This window comes from Cyclopterus lumpus, chromosome 11, assembly GCF_009769545.1.
Source record: "Cyclopterus lumpus isolate fCycLum1 chromosome 11, fCycLum1.pri, whole genome shotgun sequence".
Classification (NCBI taxonomy): domain Eukaryota; kingdom Metazoa; phylum Chordata; class Actinopteri; order Perciformes; family Cyclopteridae; genus Cyclopterus; species Cyclopterus lumpus.
Window position 1 is genome coordinate 6,893,960 of NC_046976.1, and position 21,657 is coordinate 6,915,616.

The 21,657-nt window shown below is 41.3% G+C and overlaps 2 protein-coding genes across 3 annotated transcripts; both read right to left on the reverse strand.

Annotated features, from left to right (window-relative positions):
- Window positions 1-1,755: 1,755 nt before the first annotated feature.
- rprd2a (regulation of nuclear pre-mRNA domain containing 2a) lies at window positions 1,756-15,983 on the reverse strand. Of its 2 annotated transcripts, XR_004610102.1 has the most exons (11): window positions 15,454-15,983; window positions 11,873-12,002; window positions 11,470-11,621; window positions 10,987-11,039; window positions 10,691-10,817; window positions 10,387-10,562; window positions 9,278-9,620; window positions 7,334-7,657; window positions 6,898-7,062; window positions 4,702-6,784; window positions 1,756-2,157 (listed from the first exon to the last, which is right to left on the reverse strand). XR_004610102.1 is itself a non-coding variant. In XM_034544677.1 (10 exons), the coding sequence occupies exons 1-10, from the start codon at window positions 15,626-15,628 to the stop codon at window positions 5,058-5,060; spliced, it is 3,372 nt and encodes a 1,123-aa protein (XP_034400568.1). In that variant the 5' UTR covers window positions 15,629-15,983; the 3' UTR covers window positions 4,153-5,057. The 2 variants fall into 2 exon arrangements, 1 of the variants encoding a protein (XP_034400568.1); XM_034544677.1 differs by lacking the exon at window positions 1,756-2,157 and having other exon boundaries at window positions 4,153-6,784.
- A 745-nt stretch (window positions 15,984-16,728) lies between these two features.
- On the reverse strand, window positions 16,729-20,864 carry ciarta (circadian associated repressor of transcription a). The gene is made up of 6 exons (XM_034544678.1): window positions 20,659-20,864; window positions 19,118-19,450; window positions 18,944-19,019; window positions 18,752-18,830; window positions 18,464-18,617; window positions 16,729-18,047 (listed from the first exon to the last, which is right to left on the reverse strand). The coding sequence occupies exons 1-6, from the start codon at window positions 20,680-20,682 to the stop codon at window positions 17,691-17,693; spliced, it is 1,023 nt and encodes a 340-aa protein (XP_034400569.1). The 5' UTR covers window positions 20,683-20,864; the 3' UTR covers window positions 16,729-17,690.
- Between the last annotated feature and the right edge of the window lie 793 nt (window positions 20,865-21,657).

Below are 21,657 nucleotides of genomic sequence, written 5' to 3' on the forward strand. Positions count from 1 at the left end.
ATCTTTCGTTTTTCATATGGACGGGTAAAAAGCAGACGGTCCCTGACATCAAGCGAAGCAAATCCGCCTTTTGTTCTTGTGGTGGAGCTGGCCATGGTGCTGAAATGGGTCTACACAACTCGTGACACATTATCACCGCTATGATATTCTCTCTCTCTCTCTCTCTGAGTAAAAACTAAACAACTAAACAAACCAACACACGTTATTTGTAATAAGTGTGCTCGTGCACGGACCGTAATCTGGGACACACACAAGCCCTCTGTGAAATCTCGACAGCATGTAAACAATGAGCCCACATGACACGCAGGAGGCTGCACACACCCGACTTGCGCACACAGTGACACTTCAAAGGAGTCACGATCTGCTCCTGCTCGGCTCCAGCTACATTACAGCGGTTCTGTTTTAAACCGAGCAAAGCTGCGACCACGAGCCCTTCATTTATGGATGTGTCCTCGGCGTGTCTCCTATGTTAAGGCTGCCATCTGCCAGCAGTCACTAAATCCGTTCGCCCCCCGCCCTCCAGCCCCAATGTAAGCCTCCTGCGCAGGAAGCGATTCATCGGACTTTAACCTCATTTAAATCAACGTTGGACGGAACTGCGATTCAAAAAACAATTCGTGTCACTTACACAATGGATGTCGGTTTTTTTGTTTAAAGAGTCTGACCAACAACGACATCTGGCGACCAGCTCGATGTTCGGCGCTCGTGTTTATTGCTTTAAGATGTTTCTGACGTTGCCAAAGATATCTGGGAACCTAAAGGTTTTTTATTGGGATTTAAACAATAAAGTACACAGATCCTTTACTTAAGTAAAAGTACACAACAATGCAAAACTAAATAATAGTCCAAAAATAAGTTAAAGCCCGCAATCAATGAGGAAGTGTTTTCACCAAATTGCCTTTAAAGTAATATTGCAGAACGGCCAGTGTCATATTTTTACTGTATATAAAGGACTACATTGTTGGATTGTGATTAATATGCAAGTAGCATTTTACTGTTGCAACTGGTTGAGGTGCAGCTAATCTTAATACTTAATATTGGCTTGTTGGGCAGTTCAATTTCTTCCAGTCTGCCTTCATTTGAGTCCTAACAAACACTTTTTCTTAACAAATCTGTTCAACCTGCATCTTTAAACAAGAATATATGAGGCAAATCTAAACAACACAAATGTGGAAAAAATGAAAAATAGTGTATCAAATTGTACTTGTACTTCAGATTCCACAACTGGCTTTAATTGAATGACAGAAGTGTTTCCTAGAGTAGAAAAATACTCCAGAAACATGATCGAGGTCTTCAAGGTCGTTCTTTTTGTCTTCCGTCGTGAAATCAATAGTATCGTCTCCAAAACCAATTTGTCAGAAAGGTTTCCTGAGCTTCACGAAAGGAGATGAACAGTTCTGAAGAACTGATGCATAACATTATGCCTCGCTGTGAGATATCGTATATATAAATAAACACACAACCTTTTTTATTTTATTCCATATAAATTCTTTATTTGACAACAACATGCATTTAATGGACCTCTTGTACATATTGGAGACGTATGGATACCTGGGTTTGTTGAACGCATCTTGAGGTAATTGTATGTATATGAGTGAGAGAATATATATGTGAATAGGTAGCACTTAAATGCCGTAGTAGCACTTAAATGTCCCTTACCGATAGCACTTTAGTAGCACTTAAATGGCACTTACGGATAGTACTTTGTAGTTTGACTTTATTGAAGAAATACTTGCTTGATTCTTGTTGTTCTGAGTTTGGACTCATGGTTTAATGCACTTATTGTAAGTCGCTTTGGATAAAAGCGTCAGCTAAATGACATGTAATGTAATGTAATGTAATATGTTTACATATAATACTGAATGTACTTACTCACACGGGACTCTCTGTCTATCCCCACCAGTTCTCTTTCCTCCTAACAGAGAAGGAAAGAAACAAATTCAACTAATTGTTTTGGTTTCCATGCTGGTGGCCCTCAGGAGATGGTCAAACTGGAGGGCTTGTCAGACCATGAAGAGCCATCACTGGGAGAGCTGTGCCTGATTCAGAGCGGAGAGCCACCACAGCATCAACCCCCACCCTCCTCCTCTTCATCCTCGTTAACATGTGGAAAAGGTTCCCATCACATCAGTCACATCAAAGTGAGGCTCTGGATCCCTGAGGATAACGACAGGAGGAAGGAGGGGACGGAAACAGGAAATAGGTTAGAATTCAAGGGAAGACCACATTTGTCTAACACGTTATTTCTAACACGCAACAAATATGTTATGTATTATTTTTGCGCAATAAATGACATCAACAATCTCAGTCTATATATACACATATATCTCTTTGGTGCTATGGCTTCTCCCCGTCTCACCAAGCAGACTGATAAAGTGGAAGTCATTTATCGCCTCACATGTTGCGTCATTCTGATCGCTGCTTCCGGACGACTTTATTACGAATGAGCTGAAACGTGTTGCAATTAACTTTTAGTTTCACGTTTCTCTTGAATCGTTTCATCTAACGACGGTGTCTTCTGGTTAAAACCGAGACTCTCCGAACACACGCTGTAATGATTCTTCTTAATTAAGGCCAATCTCATTAATCAGTTGGAGCCTCGTTAAAGCAACCAGAGCCGAAGAATGAACGACAAACATTCACTCCTGCGTGAGGTTCAAGGCCATTTGTTCCATGTGTTTCTTCACTGACCAAATTCAGATAATTACAAGATTGGGAGTATAAGATAATAAATAACCTTGTGGAATTGGATTGACGTGATGTTTCAATTAATTTTAAAGCATCGAAGAAGAAATCAATTTCTTTTTAGAGCATAAAATAAAAATAAAATGTATTTAAAAAATGATTAGTATGCAACAAGGCACTCGGCTGTTCAAGTCCAAACATCTAATTAACGTTTGTTTTTTTGTGTGCAAATTAATTAAATCAAGCAGAACTGTAATACTTGTTTGGTAATGGCCTAATCAATCTTACTGATAATCACTTTGTCTCGTGAGTTTGTTCCCCTTGTGGAGTCAGTGTGGATTAAAGTAGGAGCCCCTGACATCCCCTCTTCCATTGAAGAGGCAGAAAGCCTTCTCGTGCCACCAGAGAAACAAACATCTGTTTCCCCACAGGAGAACAATGACACCTCAACTCGAAATGTTCATCACACCAGCAGCACAGAAAGCAGCACCGTGAATGTGAGGAAGGATTGAAAATATGTAATGCTTCATATTTGCAGAGGCAGGACAAACTCAAATAGATAGTTCAAAATCTGGCACCGTTTCAAACAGAAGACTAACATGATGAATGTTTTAACAAAGAAATCATTGGAAAATGAGTAAAACCGTAATAGACTGATAATACTTCCAGGCCAAATTAAAAACCATACAAAAGTGAAATTGCACTAGCAATAGAAAACAAAATGAAAAAAACAACTAAGATTGCAATTCGTCTTCTATATTTAAATAAATAACTTCCCTTCAGTTGACTGTAGTCTGAGGAAGTCATCGACCAAACACACGACAAACCAACTGATCTCAAACGGGAGCGTCCACAGCGAAGGTAATCCTTAATCCGCCTGTGGCTCCAGTTTAAAACAACATCGACTATAGAAACGGAGCAACGGCTATATTTTTATGTGACCTGTGAACATGTTTAACTTCTCTTTGCAAACAGCAGCGTCTTCATTAAAACCTAATCCATTGTATTCAACTAGTTTCCATTTAAATACAGTAAATTAACGTACGGTGGGCCGGTTTCCATTCCATGAGTGATACTTTGACCTCTCTGGGATAATGTTGCACGGTAACACAACCTATTGTATACCCAATAGGAAACCGTTCCCGATGATTTGTGACACATTTAGTATCCAAATAGTGAATAAGTCTTGCCTCAAATAGCAAAGCATGCTTCCACAAAATGCATTAAGACACTCAAATGCTCTGTATAGATGATGACTGATAGTCTCGGGCGGTGGTGCAACAGACCGAGGATAGAGGGGGAGAAAAAAAAACAACAGTTTTTCAAACTCAGATTTTTATTAGTCAGTACAAGTAAAACGAAACTGAAGACGAGTATCTTCATCCCCTCCAAAAATGCACTTCGTCTGCGTCGGTGTGTCGGAGGCAGAACAAAAAATAACTCACACCTCTCCCTCCCTCCCTCCCTTTGAGTAGACATGTGCCGCTCTCCTTCGAGGAACTTAACGAGACGTAAAAATATCGCCGCAGGGGTCTCACGCACCGGCTGAGAAAGCATCGCTTCACAAATATATAACATTCGGAGTTGGAACAATGTAATATCATTACCCTGAATACGCTAACGAGTATTGTAGAAGAAACATCATTTATATCACATACACTCAGTTTTTCATACCCAAAGTGATTTGATTTAAATTGATGTTTTACCAATAAGCTACTGGGAAACTGCTGATATGAAGAGAAGCAGTCAAAACTGCTCACTGAAAAAACGAAATAACAGCGGAAACATTGCACCAACTACATTCTTTTGTTACTCTCTTTGCAAAAATAACTATCGTGGTTTCAACTTCTGCGACTACTTAACTTACACTTGAGCACATGCACACGCATGCCATGCACACACTCTGACCTTTACCGGACTCACGCTCAGAATTACATAGATAATGCAACGCTTCCGACTGGGGCAAACACAAAACGTGAACTATATATATATATATATATATATATATATATCCACCTCTTATTTTCTTTAATCTTCGCTTCGGTCTTCACTCTTCAGCTCAGCAGCCCTCTCAGAGCCTCCGATTTGTCTCCTGGGGTTGTCTCTTGTTCTCCTCAACATCCTTTATGCTTGGCCTTTCACAGGTCTTCTTTCTTCTGGTAGCTGCTGAATGGATTCTACTTCAGTACAGCTTTGTCACCTGATGCCCACCTCAGTGTCTGCCCTTTGATTCCACCCAGATTTACACAGGTTCCTCATGGCAGTGTGTATACTTCAACACTGAGTAGCCTAGCAAGTTACAGTCTTAAAAGCCCTGCCCCAGCCCTCATGACGTCCACAGTGATTTGAAGAGCTCAAAGCTACATGTCCACTCAGTACCGTGGGGGTGGAAAGGGTCTTTTCGGCGGGAACATTGGACCAGGGTTTCCGCCTCCTCTTGGACCTGGACGTTTGCCTCTCAACCTTGGATTGGGGCCGTGGAACCGAGGAAATGGTGCTCGGGGGGGTCCTCTGGGGTGTGGGTGGTGTGCCGGGAGGGGAGGCCGATGTGGAGGCCGTAGACCAGGATGATGGATTTCAAAATGTGGTGGTGGTCTCCTTGGAGCGTAGTGCGGAGGAGGGGGGCTGTGCCGCTGGTAGTCGGGGTTGTAGTAAGGCTCCTCTGAGGGGGAGTGAGGGGGAGTGAGGCGCCCTCGACCTCTGGGGAAGTGGTGCGGCGGGTTGCCTGGTCCGTAATATGGATCGTCCGGGTGGTGGTAAGCCTCGTCTGGAAAGAAAAGGCCATCACGGTGACGGAGCTCGTCCTGGTAACGCAAGTCGTCTGGGTGAGGAGGGAAATCCTCAGGGTGAGGCCGCTCACAATCATACAGCGAATCGTCGGGATGAAATATGGATTTGTGTTGATGGTCGTGGACCACCATCCCACTGATGACACTGTCACCTCTGGTCCCGGCCCCCTCGCCTCTGCCTCTGCCTGCGCTAGGCCCCGGCTGCTGCTGCTGCTGCTTCGGCGGCATCATCATCATACTGCTGGTCGCGGGAGGAGGCCCGTCAAAGACACGAGGAGGGGGAGGGAACTTGGGGACAGGAGGGAGGGTGCTTCTGAAGAAATCAGGGGATGTAATGGCACCCTGCTGGGAGGGAAACTCTTGAGGTTCCTGAAAATGATCCGCTTGGTATGGATAAAGTCCTGACCTGTTGTTTTCTCCAGCCCCTCCAGGCGCTGTCACATTGTAGCCTCTGGGCTGCTGAGAGTTCCCCTCTGGGTTAGCGTCACCATACCAACCCCTTTCACCCACCCTTTGAAAGTCTTCCATTGTCTGTGAGCCACTGGCACTGCCTGGGGCTCCTTCTCCAGGCATTGGCCCTCCGGTTTGGGCAGAAAGCTGCTGGTAATGTGCAACAGGTACGGTAATGCCATGCTCTGACATATTGTGTTTGCCATATTGGTACGGCTGGTAGACCTGCCCATTCTGAGCCCCGTCTGGCTGCAAGTGAGCTGGCGGTTGGGGATTGTTGCAGCTCTGCTGACTGCTGTTCTGGTATGCAGTAGGGGCCGTTTTAAGAGTTTCTCCAACCGATGACTGATGTGTGTTGGAAGTGAATGGGACCGCCACATGCTTGTCCATGATCTCATCTTGAGTTGGGGTGCCTCCGCCCTCATCCCGCACTGGAGTCCCACCCTGGGTGTCTGTCCCAGTTACTGGGCTGAGGTTATCTCCTCCCGGCACTGGGTTCTTAGAAAGGCCTATGCCAAATGCATTAAAAGCGGGGTTGCCCTGCAGGAAGTTGTGGATTTTAGACTCTAAACTCTTTGAAGACAGGGACGGTTCTGGGTCCGTTGTCAAATCCATTTCTCTATGCAGAGCTTGGACCAGGGCGGAGGCTGGGTTGGAAGTCTGGGAGGGGGCTTGAGAGCGTGTACTCTGCGGAGCAGGGGAGCTGTGTGAAGAAAGCTCAGGTGCAACAGAGGAGAGAGACCGGCTCTGAGAGGGTACTGCTGATGCAGCTGTAGATGAGGGAGAAGGAGGAATCTTGCCTGTTCTGGAGGAGTCTGAGGGGACATTTGCAGTGGGGCTTTTCAGAAGAGAAGTGATGCCTATGTGAAGAAACGGAGAATACAGAAATGTATTTTAAGCAACTGTGCCGCTTTTAATGTACACTATAAAGTCTTTTGTTTTTCCAATTAAACAAAGGACTCCTTATTCTCACCTTGGACTTTGGAGAGAGCTCCGATGAGGTCTGCAGGACTCACGTCCACCTTTGAGAGGAGGTTAACCAGTGAACTGGCATCCTGAGAGGCCACAGAGACAGCAGGTGTAGTCTTCAATGAGGAACCAGATGGGGCAGCTGCAGGAGGACTCTCAACTGATGGTCCTGGGAGTCAAAGAGGGACACTCGCTTAAAAATCAATAAATTGGAATTCAGACGTATTCAGTTCGATGTTGCAGATATGTAAAGGTTCATTTGCAAAGTTCATTGTAGGCTTCAAGAGACACCTCTCAATCACCAGTGCTAAGATTGTCTTTTGTGTGTGGTACATGGCAAAATGAATACTTAATAATACTAGTTTTTTTTTTTTTTATTCATTTTCTTTTGGAAGTTAGAACAATGTTATTATGATGTTTGATTAACAAAGAGTACTCACCTGTGTTCTTCATGACTGAGTTCAAACTGTTGAGGATGGAGCCAATTTTACCCAAGTCTACACTTTCCACTGATGCGGCAGGAGCCGCTACAGGAACCGCTACAGAAGCCACTACAGGGGCTGCTACAGGAGCTGCTACAGGAGCCGCTACAGGAGCCGCTACAGGAGCCGCTACAGGAGCCGCTACAGGAGCCGCTACAGGAGCCGGTGCAGGGGGCGCTACAGGGGCTGTGACCTGTATGACAAGCTGCTCTATTGCCACTGATGTCTCTGTTTTTGAAGTGGACATCTTTGGGTTGGTGCGGCATTCACTCTGCTCCTCAACTGAGGAGAAACATACAGCAGAGAGAGAGAGAGAGTTTGGATGTTATTAGATATGCACTCTATAAAACACATTTAATTTTGTCATTGTATTTCCACAAGCGCAGATAATTTATGAGACCAGGAAGTCTATGCTAATAAATGAGTAGAGTGGAATTTGCTGCCAGAAACAATGATACAGTTGAGCTTTCTGTGAAAAAAAAGAAGAATTGCAATATATACGGGCCATCCATCAAAAAAGAAATTGATTAGAAAAAAAAAAGGAAAAAAAAGTAACCAAGTTAAAAGAGAAAGCTTCTTAACATCCTGACATCATAATGAAAAACAATCTTATACTGGCTGTAAGATATTATGTGTCATGTTTAATTAATGTATGGCTGCAAAAACTATTTCCATTATCAATTAATCTGCTGATTCTATTCTCAAATAATCTATTATTTGTTTTTCCTCTTTAAAAGATGGTAAATACAAAATGTCCAATTTCAGCGCTATAATTTGAACAGGATGAGTAGAGCATTCAAAGCCATTGTAAATGGTACATCCTTAACAAATACAACATTTAAGTACATATACATACTAGTAACATTTTCAGAGTTGAGTGCGGTTATTAACAAAGATCATTATGAAAAGTGAAGCAGCCATTGTAGTCAATGAAAAAATGACCTGGACATAAAATGCACTAAAATAGCAGATCAATGGCCGTCTGCAGTGGTAAACATGCATCTGATGTTAACTAGATGCCTCTAGGGGTGGGGAAAAGGGCTCCAGCCAAATTGGCTGGAACACACACTGGAAGAAATACTTGGATCGACTTTGTTGATGTATGAAGGCTGCGATAGGAGTTCTGTGTGGCTTTCTGCATGATTCACATGTCTATTTATAGTTGTCCTTCTCCATTTCATTATTTCAAAACATGTCCTGAACATAACAACACTGCCAGACATTCAGCATTTCTAAATATTGCGCTTAAAAAGCCCTCACGGTGTGGTCCGTCATTAAAGGGGCGGTTCACCCCCCCCAAACTTTTCTTCTTACCTGTAGTGCTATTTATCAGTCTGGATTGCTTTGTTGTGAGTCGCCCAGTGTTAGAATAGAGATATCGACTGTAGAGATGTCTGCCTTCTCTAGAACATAATGGCACTTGGCATGTGGTGCTCAAAAATACATATGGAAAATAGCGATGTCTCGTTCCAGAAATCATGACCTGGTGAGTGAAGATAATAAGTTTTTAATTTGCTAGCTCAGTTTTGCTCGGTGAGTTAGCAGGATTGGTTAGCTATAAACTATAAAAACAAGCTTCTCGTCCATGAGTAGGTGCAGGCTTCCTTCTGCGCGGTGATATGCTCGGCTTCGGTAGAACAAGAAAATAGTTCCTATAGGAATCGGCTCACAACAAGGTCTGTGGATTATCGTGATTAATCGGGTCATGATTTCAGGAAAGAGGCATCGTTATTGTTTGTTTTCCCAGCATATAGGCCCATTATTGTCAAGAGAAGGCAGACATCTCTTTGCCCGATATCTCCAAAACAAGGCAACTCACACCAAAACAACAGTTAAGAAGGAAAAACTGATGTTGGGGTGAAGTGTCCCTCTTAAGTACCCAATCAGCAGCCCACTCCTCACCTATAATTCCACCGCCATCAATTTCTTCCTCAGAGAGCTCCATGTCTTCAACTTCCCGGTTGTCACTCTGGCCGAGAGTCGCCGTGCGTTTGGGGGATCCTCCCGGTGAGGACAGCGGGCTCGGGGCCGGCGGCTCTGCCTCGTCATCCATTGCGCAGCCATCGAGGTCTGAATCGGGATGGGCCATTTCCAGACCACGAAAAGGGGACTCCGATCCGGTTGGAGACGGTGCGTCTGCAGAGGGTGAGGGGATGGGTGACTCGTCCAGGTCTGGCAAGTTGGCCTTCAGGGCGTCCAGTTTACGCTTCAGATGGGACACCCGGTTGGCGAACGTCTGGTAGGCCTTGAGAGGAGGTCATTAAGTGTCAGTGATGGAACGTAAAACACAAACAAAACACGGCCTACCAACAGCTTTTATAGCCAGCTTCAAATTCAACTCACAACCCAGAAATTATTTGTCATGTTGAGCACATTAGTCTTTTTTTCTTCCCGTCAAGTCACATTTAATAAGTTTAAACTATTGTACGCATGGTAAGTCTACTGTACGTATATCATGTAGTACTGCTTTTTGCATCCTTCTTGTACACTAAAAATGTTTAATCCATCAACATTATGGCTTTTCATGTGTGGCTCATTTTGCAAGCGCATAGATTACAATTTCAAGAGAAACTATGCAAGAAAACAAATCTATTCTGTGCTTAATAAATGAATGTGTATGTTTACTAGAATCCATATTTACCTACACTCGCACTGCACACTATGGCTCACATTCTCCCTCTCTACCCCTCCTGCATGTGGCTGTTCACATGCATGTTTGCCCAAAACGTGAGATTGTTACACTTAGCATTTTCCTTTTTGAGTTCTGGCCAAACATTTGTTTTGTGAGGTTACAGTGATCTTTGACCACCAAATTATAATTATAATTCTCTCAAACTGGACGTATGAGTCCAATCTGAAGAAAATCAGAAATCTAACTTTTTTTGGGGGGTTTCATGCCGCCTCCAGTGCTGTATTCAGTTTTCCATATATATATATATATATATATCCACGATTGTATCACTGTGCCAGGTTGAGTAACACAACAACTATGTGACCACAAATACACTCACATTAGCAACAATCTTGACCTCCTTGTACTGCATCTCGTAGAAGATATCTGCGTTCCTGAGGGCCTCCATGACGGGGGGCCCCGTTTCGATTTGTTTGTCAAAGAACTTAACAAACTCCTGTAGCTGCGCACTTCCTTCTTCAAAGTCCTTTGAAAATTTCTTTCCTCCGGCCTTATCTAGAATAATAAGGCATGTAAGGATAATTTGTTTTTAGGCAATGCGAGAAAGAAAAGAGACACTAGACTTGTGCATGTGTTACAGTAGGACCAATGATACAACTGTGGCGATTGACTAAAGCAAGCACCTTTGAGTCTCTTAAGGGCATCAGAGCTGCAGATGTCGATCCTCATAGCTGCCAGCTGTTTTTCTCTCCGGTCCACCTCCTCCAGAGACTTCTTGTACTTGGATAGTTCCTCGACTAGTGCTTGGGGCTAAAGCAGAGGGAGCAATCGGCCACAAAGTCAGACCAACACAATTAGGTTAAAAGGAGAAAAAAGGGGCAACTACAAGCATAACAGCTTTTATTAGCTTAATTTGTAAATCAACAACGCCGCAGTTCAGTTTGGGATTAGTTTGCTTAAACTTGAAAGTCTTTCTTACCACAAACTCTGCAACAATCTTCGAGTGTAGATCTGCTTTGGACTCAACTGGAGCTTTAAAAAATAAAAATGAATAAATTAAAAATCACAATCAAACAGCTAACCTTAGTTACAATAGAATTAAATCTGGGTTGCTCTGCTGCAGACTGTTCTGCTTTTAACTGTGCTGCTTTTTAAATTGTGTCCGATTTTTAAATATGTTGTACGGCGACCTTGAGTGCCTTGAAAGGCGCCTTATAAAACCAATGTATTATTATTATTATTATTATTATTATTATTAAATAAAAAGGTCCGACATGGTACAAACAGGGTTACATATGAATACATGCATGGGAGCTAACTAATGAAACCATGTGAAGTCTGTATCTAATGCGTTTCAAAAGGTTAAAACTAAAAACTAAAAATCTAAACTTTGCAAGATTGGTGTTGTAATGAGGTATTAATTAAAATGTCAAATGAAAAAAGAAAAGGCAAAGAGACTTACTTTTTTGCTCTACAGGTGTCTCGGGGGGGGACTCCTCTTTGACTAAGCTACTCCTGAGCTCAGTAATAAGCGTCCCTGAATACACACCCCTTTCCTCCCAGATGGACAGTATCCTCTCGACCGATTTAATTACTTTGGGGTCACCTTCATTGCTGGAGAAAGGAGATGGAATGACTGCATAAGAACAATGGAGCGAAAGGATTTACATTTTGTTGTTTTATTAGACAACTAAAGTGAGAAAGGAAAGCAAAAGATGAGGTTTAAAAGGAAGAAGAGAAAGACTAGGGCAAAATACAAAAACATCATTACTGCACCTGATGTACTGTACATTATTTAATGCATCAGGACTGCCTCACATCAGGGACTAATAAAGACAGAAACCACATCTCTACAAACTACTTACTTGACCAGCAAGAAGGCTTCGGGGAGCATCTCGGCGAACGCCGTACGGTAAACAATGGCATTTTTCCTTTTACAGTTCTGAATGACATCGTTGGCGACGAAAAACAGGTTGAGTCTGTGTGAGGTATCAGCTGTCAGAGGAAAGAGAGACAACAGAGTTAGTTTGGCTGGCAGAAGATCTGCAGAGGAAGGAGCCGAGTCCAAATAACCAGCAAAGAGGCTTTCAACGGTTTTCTAATATTTATAGATATCAGTAGTGCTGCAATGTATCAACTATTATTATGATTAACTAACTAATTGTCTACAGAACTCAAACAAATTACCAGCAGCCAAACATAATAATTTAGCAAACAGATCTTAGCATTTGCTAAACTCTAAATCTAACCTAAACCTTTTCTTTAATTCACAGAAAGAATCAAACTCGACTGCATAATCCAATTATTTCATCGAAGAATGTATGAACAAAACTGAGAATCGGACCAAACATTGTGTGCAGACAGTACTTGTCAATTTTTTTTTAAATATGCGACAAACATAATTTCAGTGCTTTTAAAGTACTATAGAATAATAACCAGTCATTCAAATGCTGAATATAACTCAATTAATAGATCCAATTAAGGCAATTAGTGCACTGCAATGCAAGACATTGCAAAAAAAGATTGCTCGGAAAAGTTTTAAACATTAACTGTCCCAAAGGTTGAAACATCATATCTTCAAAAACCACCATTGAGAAACTCACAACCAATAAATGTACACAAAAAGGAAAATTACTGCAAACAAAGTTTCCATTGACTCATTTAAATCCTCCAGGTGGTAGAAAAAAAGAAGAAAAAAAGAGTTTCTTATTCAAAACCACAAACAACTTTTTGACTACAAAACAGGACAAACATCTACAGGTACTCGGTCATTTGTCAAGTTATTAAAAGGTAACCTGACAGCTACATATATGAATTACATTGATATTAGTATAACGTGTGTGATCTATCCAGCAGAACGACTTGTACAAACTACATTTAACTGGAACACACTCCAGAAAGACAGACCATAATGAGGCCTGGCCCCCTCTCTCTTTACAAACAGGAGTAAAACCAAAGTCAACAGTCGACCTTGGCCAAAAACAGCACAATAAAGTGTCTTTTCTCCAGCCGTGGTAAACGTGACAAACACAGAAATGGTTATGGGACATCAAAGCAGACATCTAACCCGAACAATACAACATAAATACATCGCAATGCATATTTATTTTGTACATCAATAAAATGTATTATAAACCTATTGAGTGTGTCTGTTATTTTATTCTCATCAACACCATGCAGGGGTTTTGTTTTATTGTCTTGTGACATTGGAGTGGCGTCTGTAAATGCACAAATTTAATAATAAAAACGAAACTAAAAGAAATTCAGTCTACACACAAAAGATAGTTTCCTGCATAAATAACAAGAACTGCAAGTGGGTCAATCATCTATTTACTTCATTATATTTAAAACCAACACCTGTTTCTATGACAGAAACCAGACGATTCCCAATTAAAGCTCTTCAGGTTAGCATAATGGCATCCGCAATAAACTAATAAAACAACTGAATGTAATTGCCTTTTATGTATTATGACTGTTATTCCAAGCAGCTATAGATTAATTGAAGATTAAAGTTTTTTTAAACAGAATTATTGCAACCATTAGCTGTTTTCCCCTTTTAAAGTCCATAAACCTATCAAATGGCACAAAGGAAATCAAAAATCATCACAGACCTCACCAAAAGATTATTTAATTTAATTTAAATGATTATTGTGGATATATTGTATTCTCTAAGGGCACAACTAACAAATATGTTCCTTATCGGTTTGTCTTTCACTTTGTTTAGTTTAGTTTTTGATATTTTAACCAAACTTGTGCTGTAGCCTTGGAACTCTTATCTGGTTGAAGGAGGGGGGCCGCAGACATTTTCATGTTCTCAATCTCTACTTACTGCAACCACATGTATTTGTTCCAAATATATCACCATATTTAATTTTTGAGTTCAAGACTTTTAAACATCTCAGAGTTGACTTTGATCACTTATGTTCTGAAAGATGTTGTAGAATTATTTAACAACTCCAGCATCAGGCCTCTTAAATACCATTGGTAATGTTTAAACACATACAGAAAAAGGTTTGCACGTCACATATTGCCAAATGTTAAAAAAAATATACTCAACCCAATAAACAAGCATGTAACCAAGGCCAATAAAAAAGACGGCGCCATACTGCAATTGGAAAGTCAGACCTGGGACCAACTGTTTGATCCGTCTTGAGGACCGTCTCTGGCCCACAGTCAGCAGCATGCTACACAAAGACAAACCAACACACGGACGCAGAGACAAAGACGTGATTGATTCAAGACGTCGACTGAAGGGAGACCGCTTGTGAACGCCATACGCAACGCAACGCTGGGAAAAGCTGTATATTTGTATTCTGCTACGAATTTTGGTTGTAATGTCTTCATATATCTTTGGGTAAATGTTGTCTTTTCTTACTCTTAAAAAATTAATTACAGTACACGTTTTGTACAATTTTCTTAACGTATATTCTGTCAATATAAAACTTGCAACTCCAGCTGCTCCACCAGTATTATACCAGTATTAAAGCAAAATCCTTTCTTTACAATAAAAGGCAATGTTTTATTTTACATCCTAAATATACCATTTATATAGCAGTCATAAAAAAATACCAGTATTCCTAACTTTATATATAAAAAATACCAGTATTCCTAACTTTATATATAAAAAAATACCAGTATTCCTAACTTTATGCAGTGCCACATGACTATCGAATTAATTTGCATGCTTTCTTCTCTGCATTCAGGTTGCTTAGTGAATATAAATCGATTTAAATAAATAAATCTCTTTGCACATGCCACTTCTATCACTCCCTCTGCTAATATCCTGTAAATTAGGGAAAACTTCAAAAGCGTAGTTATTTTCAATATCAACTGGTGTATTGGTTATCTTTATTGCCAACCAATTCATCTCTATAAAATACCAACAAATAATTACAGATGCTTTCATAAGTTACCATACGGCCAACTGGAGAATATTATACCTTCGGGGTCAACAAATGCTTTGTTTTGAAGTTTCATTTAAAACATGAAATCAACCAGTCAGTACACTATAAAGCCACGTATCGCCATGACAGTCCCCCTCAAGAGTCGGCTCAGAAGAACAACACAGAACAGTGCAGCACTGTGGCTGCTCTGGGCCCCTGTGGCCTCCAGGTTTCCACCACGTACAGTGCACACATCACGATAGACAGCAGCTGTCATATATTGTGCATTTTAGTGGCGCAAATAAAGTGTACATTATAGTAATTAAAATTGCCAAAACACAACTGATACTTGGGACCTTTAGGACTTGTTTTAGGGATGCTTTTCCGGATTGATCCATTAGTAATCAATATAGTAATCAATATATATATATATATAGTAATCAATATATATATCATGGTGCCATTAGACTGCAAGAGGACCGCTGCCATCGTCGCCCCTAAACGAGCTCATCAACAACTGTCAATTGACCAGTGACGTGAGTTTCGTGAGTTCGGCTACTCACATTTCCTCAAACACTTCATCCAGTGTCGCACAATCAGGCTGTGGTACTTCTTGTTGTCGATGCACCACGTCGAAAGTCCTTGAATGGAATCCATCGTGTTGGAAACACCTCGAAACTTCTTCTCCAGAGTGGAGTCCAGAGAGCCGCCAGAAGCGGCCCCCGCTCCCGCTGCCATGACCGGAGGAGCTCGCGCTGCGCTCTACCATTCCAAACACCAGCTGAAGTTAGCTGTAGCTCGCGCTCGGCTTAGCGTGCTAGTTTAACGGAGCGCAGACATCATCGCGTTTAGCAGCCGACCAGCGGCATGTTGGGAGCTCGCGACCTATTTAATAGTCGGTGTGCTGTTGCCAATCACTTTCTGCTTCTTGGACGTGTCCACCGCGGGGGTCGGTACCATATCTAGCCGTTTCTGTAACCTAGCATGTCTGGCTAAAACTTAGCGCCTTACGACATCCTGGAAGTCTGTTTACTCGTGCTAGTAAAGTGACGAGGGACACTTCCGCAAACACGATATGATTATGGCGCCACCCAGCGGCACGGAAGCTGATATTTGCTAGCGCCACCTGCTGCGTGTGATTGAATTTTTTTTTATTTAAACAATTTGGAAACGTAAGTGTTAAAAGCAACACAAATATATGAAACCAAACCATTCAATAAATATAGAGAAAGTGTGTTTATCAATCACTCACCAATATTGACAATTTAATCTACAAGAAACCAAGAAATAGCCCAAAACAAATAAAAATAAAAAAACTGAAAAATTAAAGATGTACAACTGGGGAATACGATGTTTACTCATCGTTCAGTTTCTCTCCTATAGAAATGAAATGTGTGTAACATAGCACAGCAAACCTTGCGCTGTGCCACCCTTTAAATTCCAAAATACTGCAATGTTGTTTTCCACCTACAGTTTACATTTTAAATAACATAACTCAGGGCCAATGCAAATGACAATTACATCTACACAGCAGCACATTTGGTTTGCAATTACATATGTGGTGAAATGAAGACTTTGTGATCATTACATATTATACAGTTTGAATGACTTATGGAGTTTCAGGCAAGTTTATGGTTACCTTTAGGTCAAACAAAAAGTAAGGCTGACTGGTGACAAACCACCAGAGATGAAACACCATTCAACATAAATGATATCTCATTTTAAATGTGTTCTGGCATTTTGGGGAGAAATTATAATAAGCTAAATGTAATCTAGATAAGTCTCAAGGACCTGTAAAGCATCCATCTGTCGAAGAAATCAAAATGTTCAAGTACTGATCCACTTAAACAGATCTTTAATAAGAAATATCAGGTAAATCCATTCCAATGTACAAGGGATCAAATATATTATGCTTGTTCTCAAATATAAAAATATAGTCACTTAAAAAACTAAATTGTGTAATAAAATGTTCTGTTTTCAACTCAAATCAAGTTAATTACCTCACTGATATTAACATCTCTCCAAGGATCTCATTGCTCTTGAACTACAAGTGCAACTACATCTATTTTTATTTACATAGAAACAAAAAGTGTCTTGTGTGTATGTTTGTTACGTGCTAATAAATAAAGACGTAGGGACAGTGACGTATGGTGCATATGATAATGCATAGCGGGTTTGTTTGGCACATTTTGGCAGCCCTTGCTCCCCTATAAAAAGGTACAATCAATCAGCTGGCAAAATACTATTTTAACTTTAGCTAAATGCCATTTTAATCATCTGTTCTAATTTCTTTTGTGTATATATATATATATATATATATATATATATATATATTTTATGGACAAATGACTAATGTTTTCAGCTCAAAACTGTAACGTGTTGCCTCACTTTTATAAAAACAATGTTTTGTCTGGGTTTTTTTTTACTGTCGAACCGTGATATGAAAAAATACCAAAACAGAGCATGGACTGCTTTTTAAAACATTACACATGAAAAGTATTTCCAACATCGTTTTAACTTTGTAAAAGTCAATGTATACAAAAATGAGACTCTTACAGACAGACAATACACAGTTATTGGTATTGTAGATCAATAATTCTGGTGTAATAGAAAAACAAAACACCAGAGAGTTAAGGGTTAATGAGTGCCACTGCATTACTCCCCCTCCACCTCCTCTTCGGGTTTACATGCCTTGCCGTCATCACAGACTGGCTCTGCGTCAAACTTTAACCTTATGTAATCAAGTCCAACCCTCCGCCTTCACTCATGCAGTGGCACCTCCATGTGGTAGCAAGGACAGCTAAGTTGAGTAAGTTGTAATCATGATGTCACTAGAGGACACAGAGCTGTCCTGTGTGGCCAGGCTTTCACAAGGGCAGGGCAGAGGAAGCTCAGACGGCTTCCGATTCTCATTTTCTCTCTTGCCACATGAAGAAAATGGCCTGTTTAAAGTGACCGTGGTGCTGTACGTAAACTCATGCTCAGCTGGTTCTACTGCTCCTTCCTCAGAAGCTCTCTGCTTCTTAGGTGATCCTGGTAGACATGTGGAAACGGTGGCAACTGGAGTCGCAGCCTGGCAGCTCCCATGTTGATAGTGCTTGTGCTTTGTTGGGACTTTGCTGGGGTCATCGCGGTCTGACCAGCTCAGCTTTCTTTTCTGAAGCGGAAAAGTAAAACCAAAAAAATAAATACCATAAGAAACCAAGGCCTTAAAAAGGAAAACTACAGTTTTACAATTTTAGTTGAGCCGATTTGGAGGTACGAAATAAATCCCAAGATTTAAATGATAAAACATTCTTTTTGCTGCCTCTTATAATCATGCTTTATATAGTTCTTTACAGTAAAATTGTTTTCATGCTCTCTTTTCAGATTTATGTTTTTATCTTGTTGTACCTTCTTTTGCCTGGCTGTATATTATGATATATTTCACATGGATGCTTGTTTTAATAAAATAAAAACTTTAGTATTGATACTTTAACATGTCAAGAGTTAAGAGACCCATGGTTTTATCAATGCACACTTGTAAAGGTATTGTCATATGGTAACAAAGGGAACATCCAATATGAAGCTCACCTTCACTGGCATGTGGAGCTGGTTTTGACACCAGTGTGGTCGGACTCTGGGAGTGGTGGTCTCGCTTGGTATATCTGTGGACTGATATGCCACCCGAGGGAACCATATTTTGAGCATCATCTCTATCTGCAGCAGGTTTTGGAGGTATTTCTCACTGCAGGAAAAAAAAAGAAAAAACAGAGTTAGGCAACAAGCATTAGCAACAATGCTGGGTATGGATGACCATTACAATATCCCCATTTTTGCTACTGTCACAATTATTAGGCGTGCTACTTGTGTAGAACTTACCCCATTTCCGGCCTCTGTAGAATTCCAAGAATCCTCTGCAATCTGTCTATGGCAACACTCTGCTGGAAACTTGATAGACCTGCAGCAATTAAAACACCACCCAAATGTCAAGGTAAATAAACACATTCATTACAGGAAGTACCCAAAAAACATAACGTAATAATAATGGTTGATATTGCTCAACCAACATACCCTTGTCAAATCGTCCGGTCTTTAGCCCATGTAGAAGTTCCAGCAAAGGACCAATAAACCTCCGCAAATCTGCACACTGAGAAAATAGGGAGAAAAATGAGTTACGACTGATCTGCTATTTAGCTGACAGCAATACTGAAATGAAGACCTAGGAATCAGTTTAAGAGTGCTCACTTTCTGCGCGAAGGCCCGGTCCCCAGGTGTCGCTGAAGATGAGCCTAGCGTGGCAGCTCCATGAGAAGAGGCCGGGTCGGGACGCTTAGCATCGGCAGGGCAGCGTTCAGGCCCGTCGCTCTTAGTCCTCAAGTGCAGTTGGTCTGAACGAGCTGGGAAGAGTGTTATTCCGTTGTCGCCAGTGAGACTCTTTCTTATTCCACTATCCCCTTCTCCCTCTGAGAAGACATCCGCTTCATCCTCAGTCTGCTCACTCTCACTGAAGAGATGGCTCGAGGTGGAGCTCAGCGAATCATAAGATGGCCATTTGGAAGAGTTGCCCAATGAATTCATCTGTGGGGAAACACAGGGAGAAATTAAACACCACCTAGATGTCCAAGCAGAACTTAATGACACTTGGCAAATTCCAACAGGCAGGGTTGCAGTATGGTATTAATCAGTACACTAATCGGTGGATGTCTTTCAGTTGCACAAATTAAAGCACGTGAAATGCCCATCCCTTAGTGACTATTAACTTAAACAAATGGGATACTTGCTACATGAAAGGTCAATACGCTTTTTGCTTTTTAAATATTGCTGTTTTTAAAAAGACACGGACAATCACATTACTCAGTTACCATGGAGGCTTTAAAGACGAGGAAAATACTATGAAGCTAGATCACTGCAAAAAAAAATTATATTCTCACACATAATCACAGTATTGACATTTCACCGACTCCTTATTACACAAATAAATTGCATCTATAAACCGTTTTCATATTGCAATCTCGTTATCCATCAAACACGATCCTTTTGTCAATGTCATGCAACTCAAATATTTTTTAAAAAGTCCACTTGTTGCCAAGAGCTGTGAGTAATGTATTTACCAAGTCTGGGCAAGTACAATATAATCGAGATTTGTTTTTCCCCCCCTCAGACTATCACATCGGAAGGGAGCGCACAAAGGACCTGCTCCTATTTGACGTAGCAAATCAACTCCAACTCATCCAGTCTGGAGACACGCGCCTGTGCGCGTGTGACTGTGTTTGAGTATGTGCGTGTGTGCACGCGCTCCAGCAGAGACCTGGTCCTCTGAAGACAGATGTGTACGTCCACTGTTGACTAAGTACATTAGCTACCTCATCTAACCTCAACAGGAAAATAACACACCCTTCATCCGCGTTGTGGTTTTGGCATTCAAAGGCGCGTGTGTCAGCACGTTTGTTCAGGACGCGTTCAATTCACACGGCCACGGCTGACCTTACGTTTCTTACCAATGTAATTAAGAGCAGATCACTCCTAACGTGTTCTCCATATAGACATATATAAACATATGTAACATATATAACACATTTAAAAAACGAATACAAATAAAGTACGACGGTTTGATCCTGAACTTGTCAGAAATAGTGCGAAATAATATAAGTTATAAACTAAAGTTACATTTACTAGCACATCATAGTACTCGGCATATTTAACGTGCAACAATGTAACAAGTCGAGTCTGATAAACAGCCAACTTCCCCTAAAAACAGAACAATGGTCTTTGGAGAGCGTTCTTACCTTCTTGTCGGAGCAGAACTGCATTCACAACAATGGTTAAATAACTAAACGGTAACGAGAAGCTAACACTTTCAAGTCGTAAAGAAATAACGTGAACGAAGCTCTCTGAGAGTAAAGATGTGTCCAAACAGCGGCTCTGCGCGCTGTCCCAGCCTGCTCCTTCTATCTCTGGCCGCGCGCTTCGTTTACTCTGTCAGACGCTCAACCTGCTCGACATGTACCCTCCGCGTGCAACGGACGCGACACGTGCTGGCTAGGTGCAGGGCGGTGATTGGCTGAAGGGAGGTTCTATCCTCTCCACATTGGCTCGGAGACTTGGCCAATCAGCAGCATTCAGAGCGCCAGTTGGCTGGTAAATGCGTAGATCCCACCGCACGCCTCACGGCAGCACGTGTTGGTGGTGTGGCTGGAGAACGAGAGGAGAAGCACGCGGCAGCTAGCATGTGCATACAATGTTGGTATGCAAATAAGGTCACATTTGGCCTTGGTTCATAGATACAATACTTTTAGGGGCAATAACAAAGCAGCTACGGATCAGGCTGGTGGGATGTGTTTCCTAGACCATGTTCCCTTTTCAATATGTTTGAAATTGTGTTTTTTTATTATGTATGTTTTACCTTTATGAAAAGTGTTCCTCTATTTCTCTAAAGAAGACACCTACTGTAGGAAGACACAGGCTAGATATGTAGCCTGTACAAAGTACAAGTATAAAACAACATGACATTATCATATTTTACAATATTTAAAGATGGCCCACTACGTGGTCATCTATGGCCATCCTTCTACTCCACCTTCTTCTAAATGCCTATAAAAAAAACAGCAGGAAAAGGTGGATTAAAAAAAAATCTTTTTAGTATTAATTCATAGTTGCATTCAGCTGCATTTTTAAAGAATATTGTACACCTTCAGCCAAATGGGATTTAATTGTGTTCTTTGTGCAGAAGCTCCACGTTCTTCCCGAAGTGAATGCACATGGCAGACAAGATTATGAGATGTGGC

Excerpts from the sequence above, each read along its gene's own strand:
- ciarta (XM_034544678.1), bottom strand. The coding sequence starts at position 20,682 with ATGCAGTTCTGCTCCGACAAGAAG. Across the intron at positions 19,451-20,658 it reads AGTTCTGCTCCGACAAGAAG|ATGAATTCATTGGGCAACTC; the intron begins GTAAGAACGCTC and ends GTTTCCCCACAG. Across the intron at positions 18,618-18,751 it reads CTACAGAGGCCGGAAATGGG|TGAGAAATACCTCCAAAACC; the intron begins GTAAGTTCTACA and ends TTTTTCCTGCAG.
- rprd2a (XM_034544677.1), bottom strand. The coding sequence starts at position 15,628 with ATGGCAGCGGGAGCGGGGGCCGCTTCTGGCGGCTCTCTGGACTCCACT. Across the intron at positions 11,040-11,469 it reads GACACCTGTAGAGCAAAAAA|CTCCAGTTGAGTCCAAAGCA; the intron begins GTAAGTCTCTTT and ends TATTTTTTAAAG. Across the intron at positions 10,818-10,986 it reads AGATTGTTGCAGAGTTTGTG|CCCCAAGCACTAGTCGAGGA; the intron begins GTAAGAAAGACT and ends CCTCTGCTTTAG.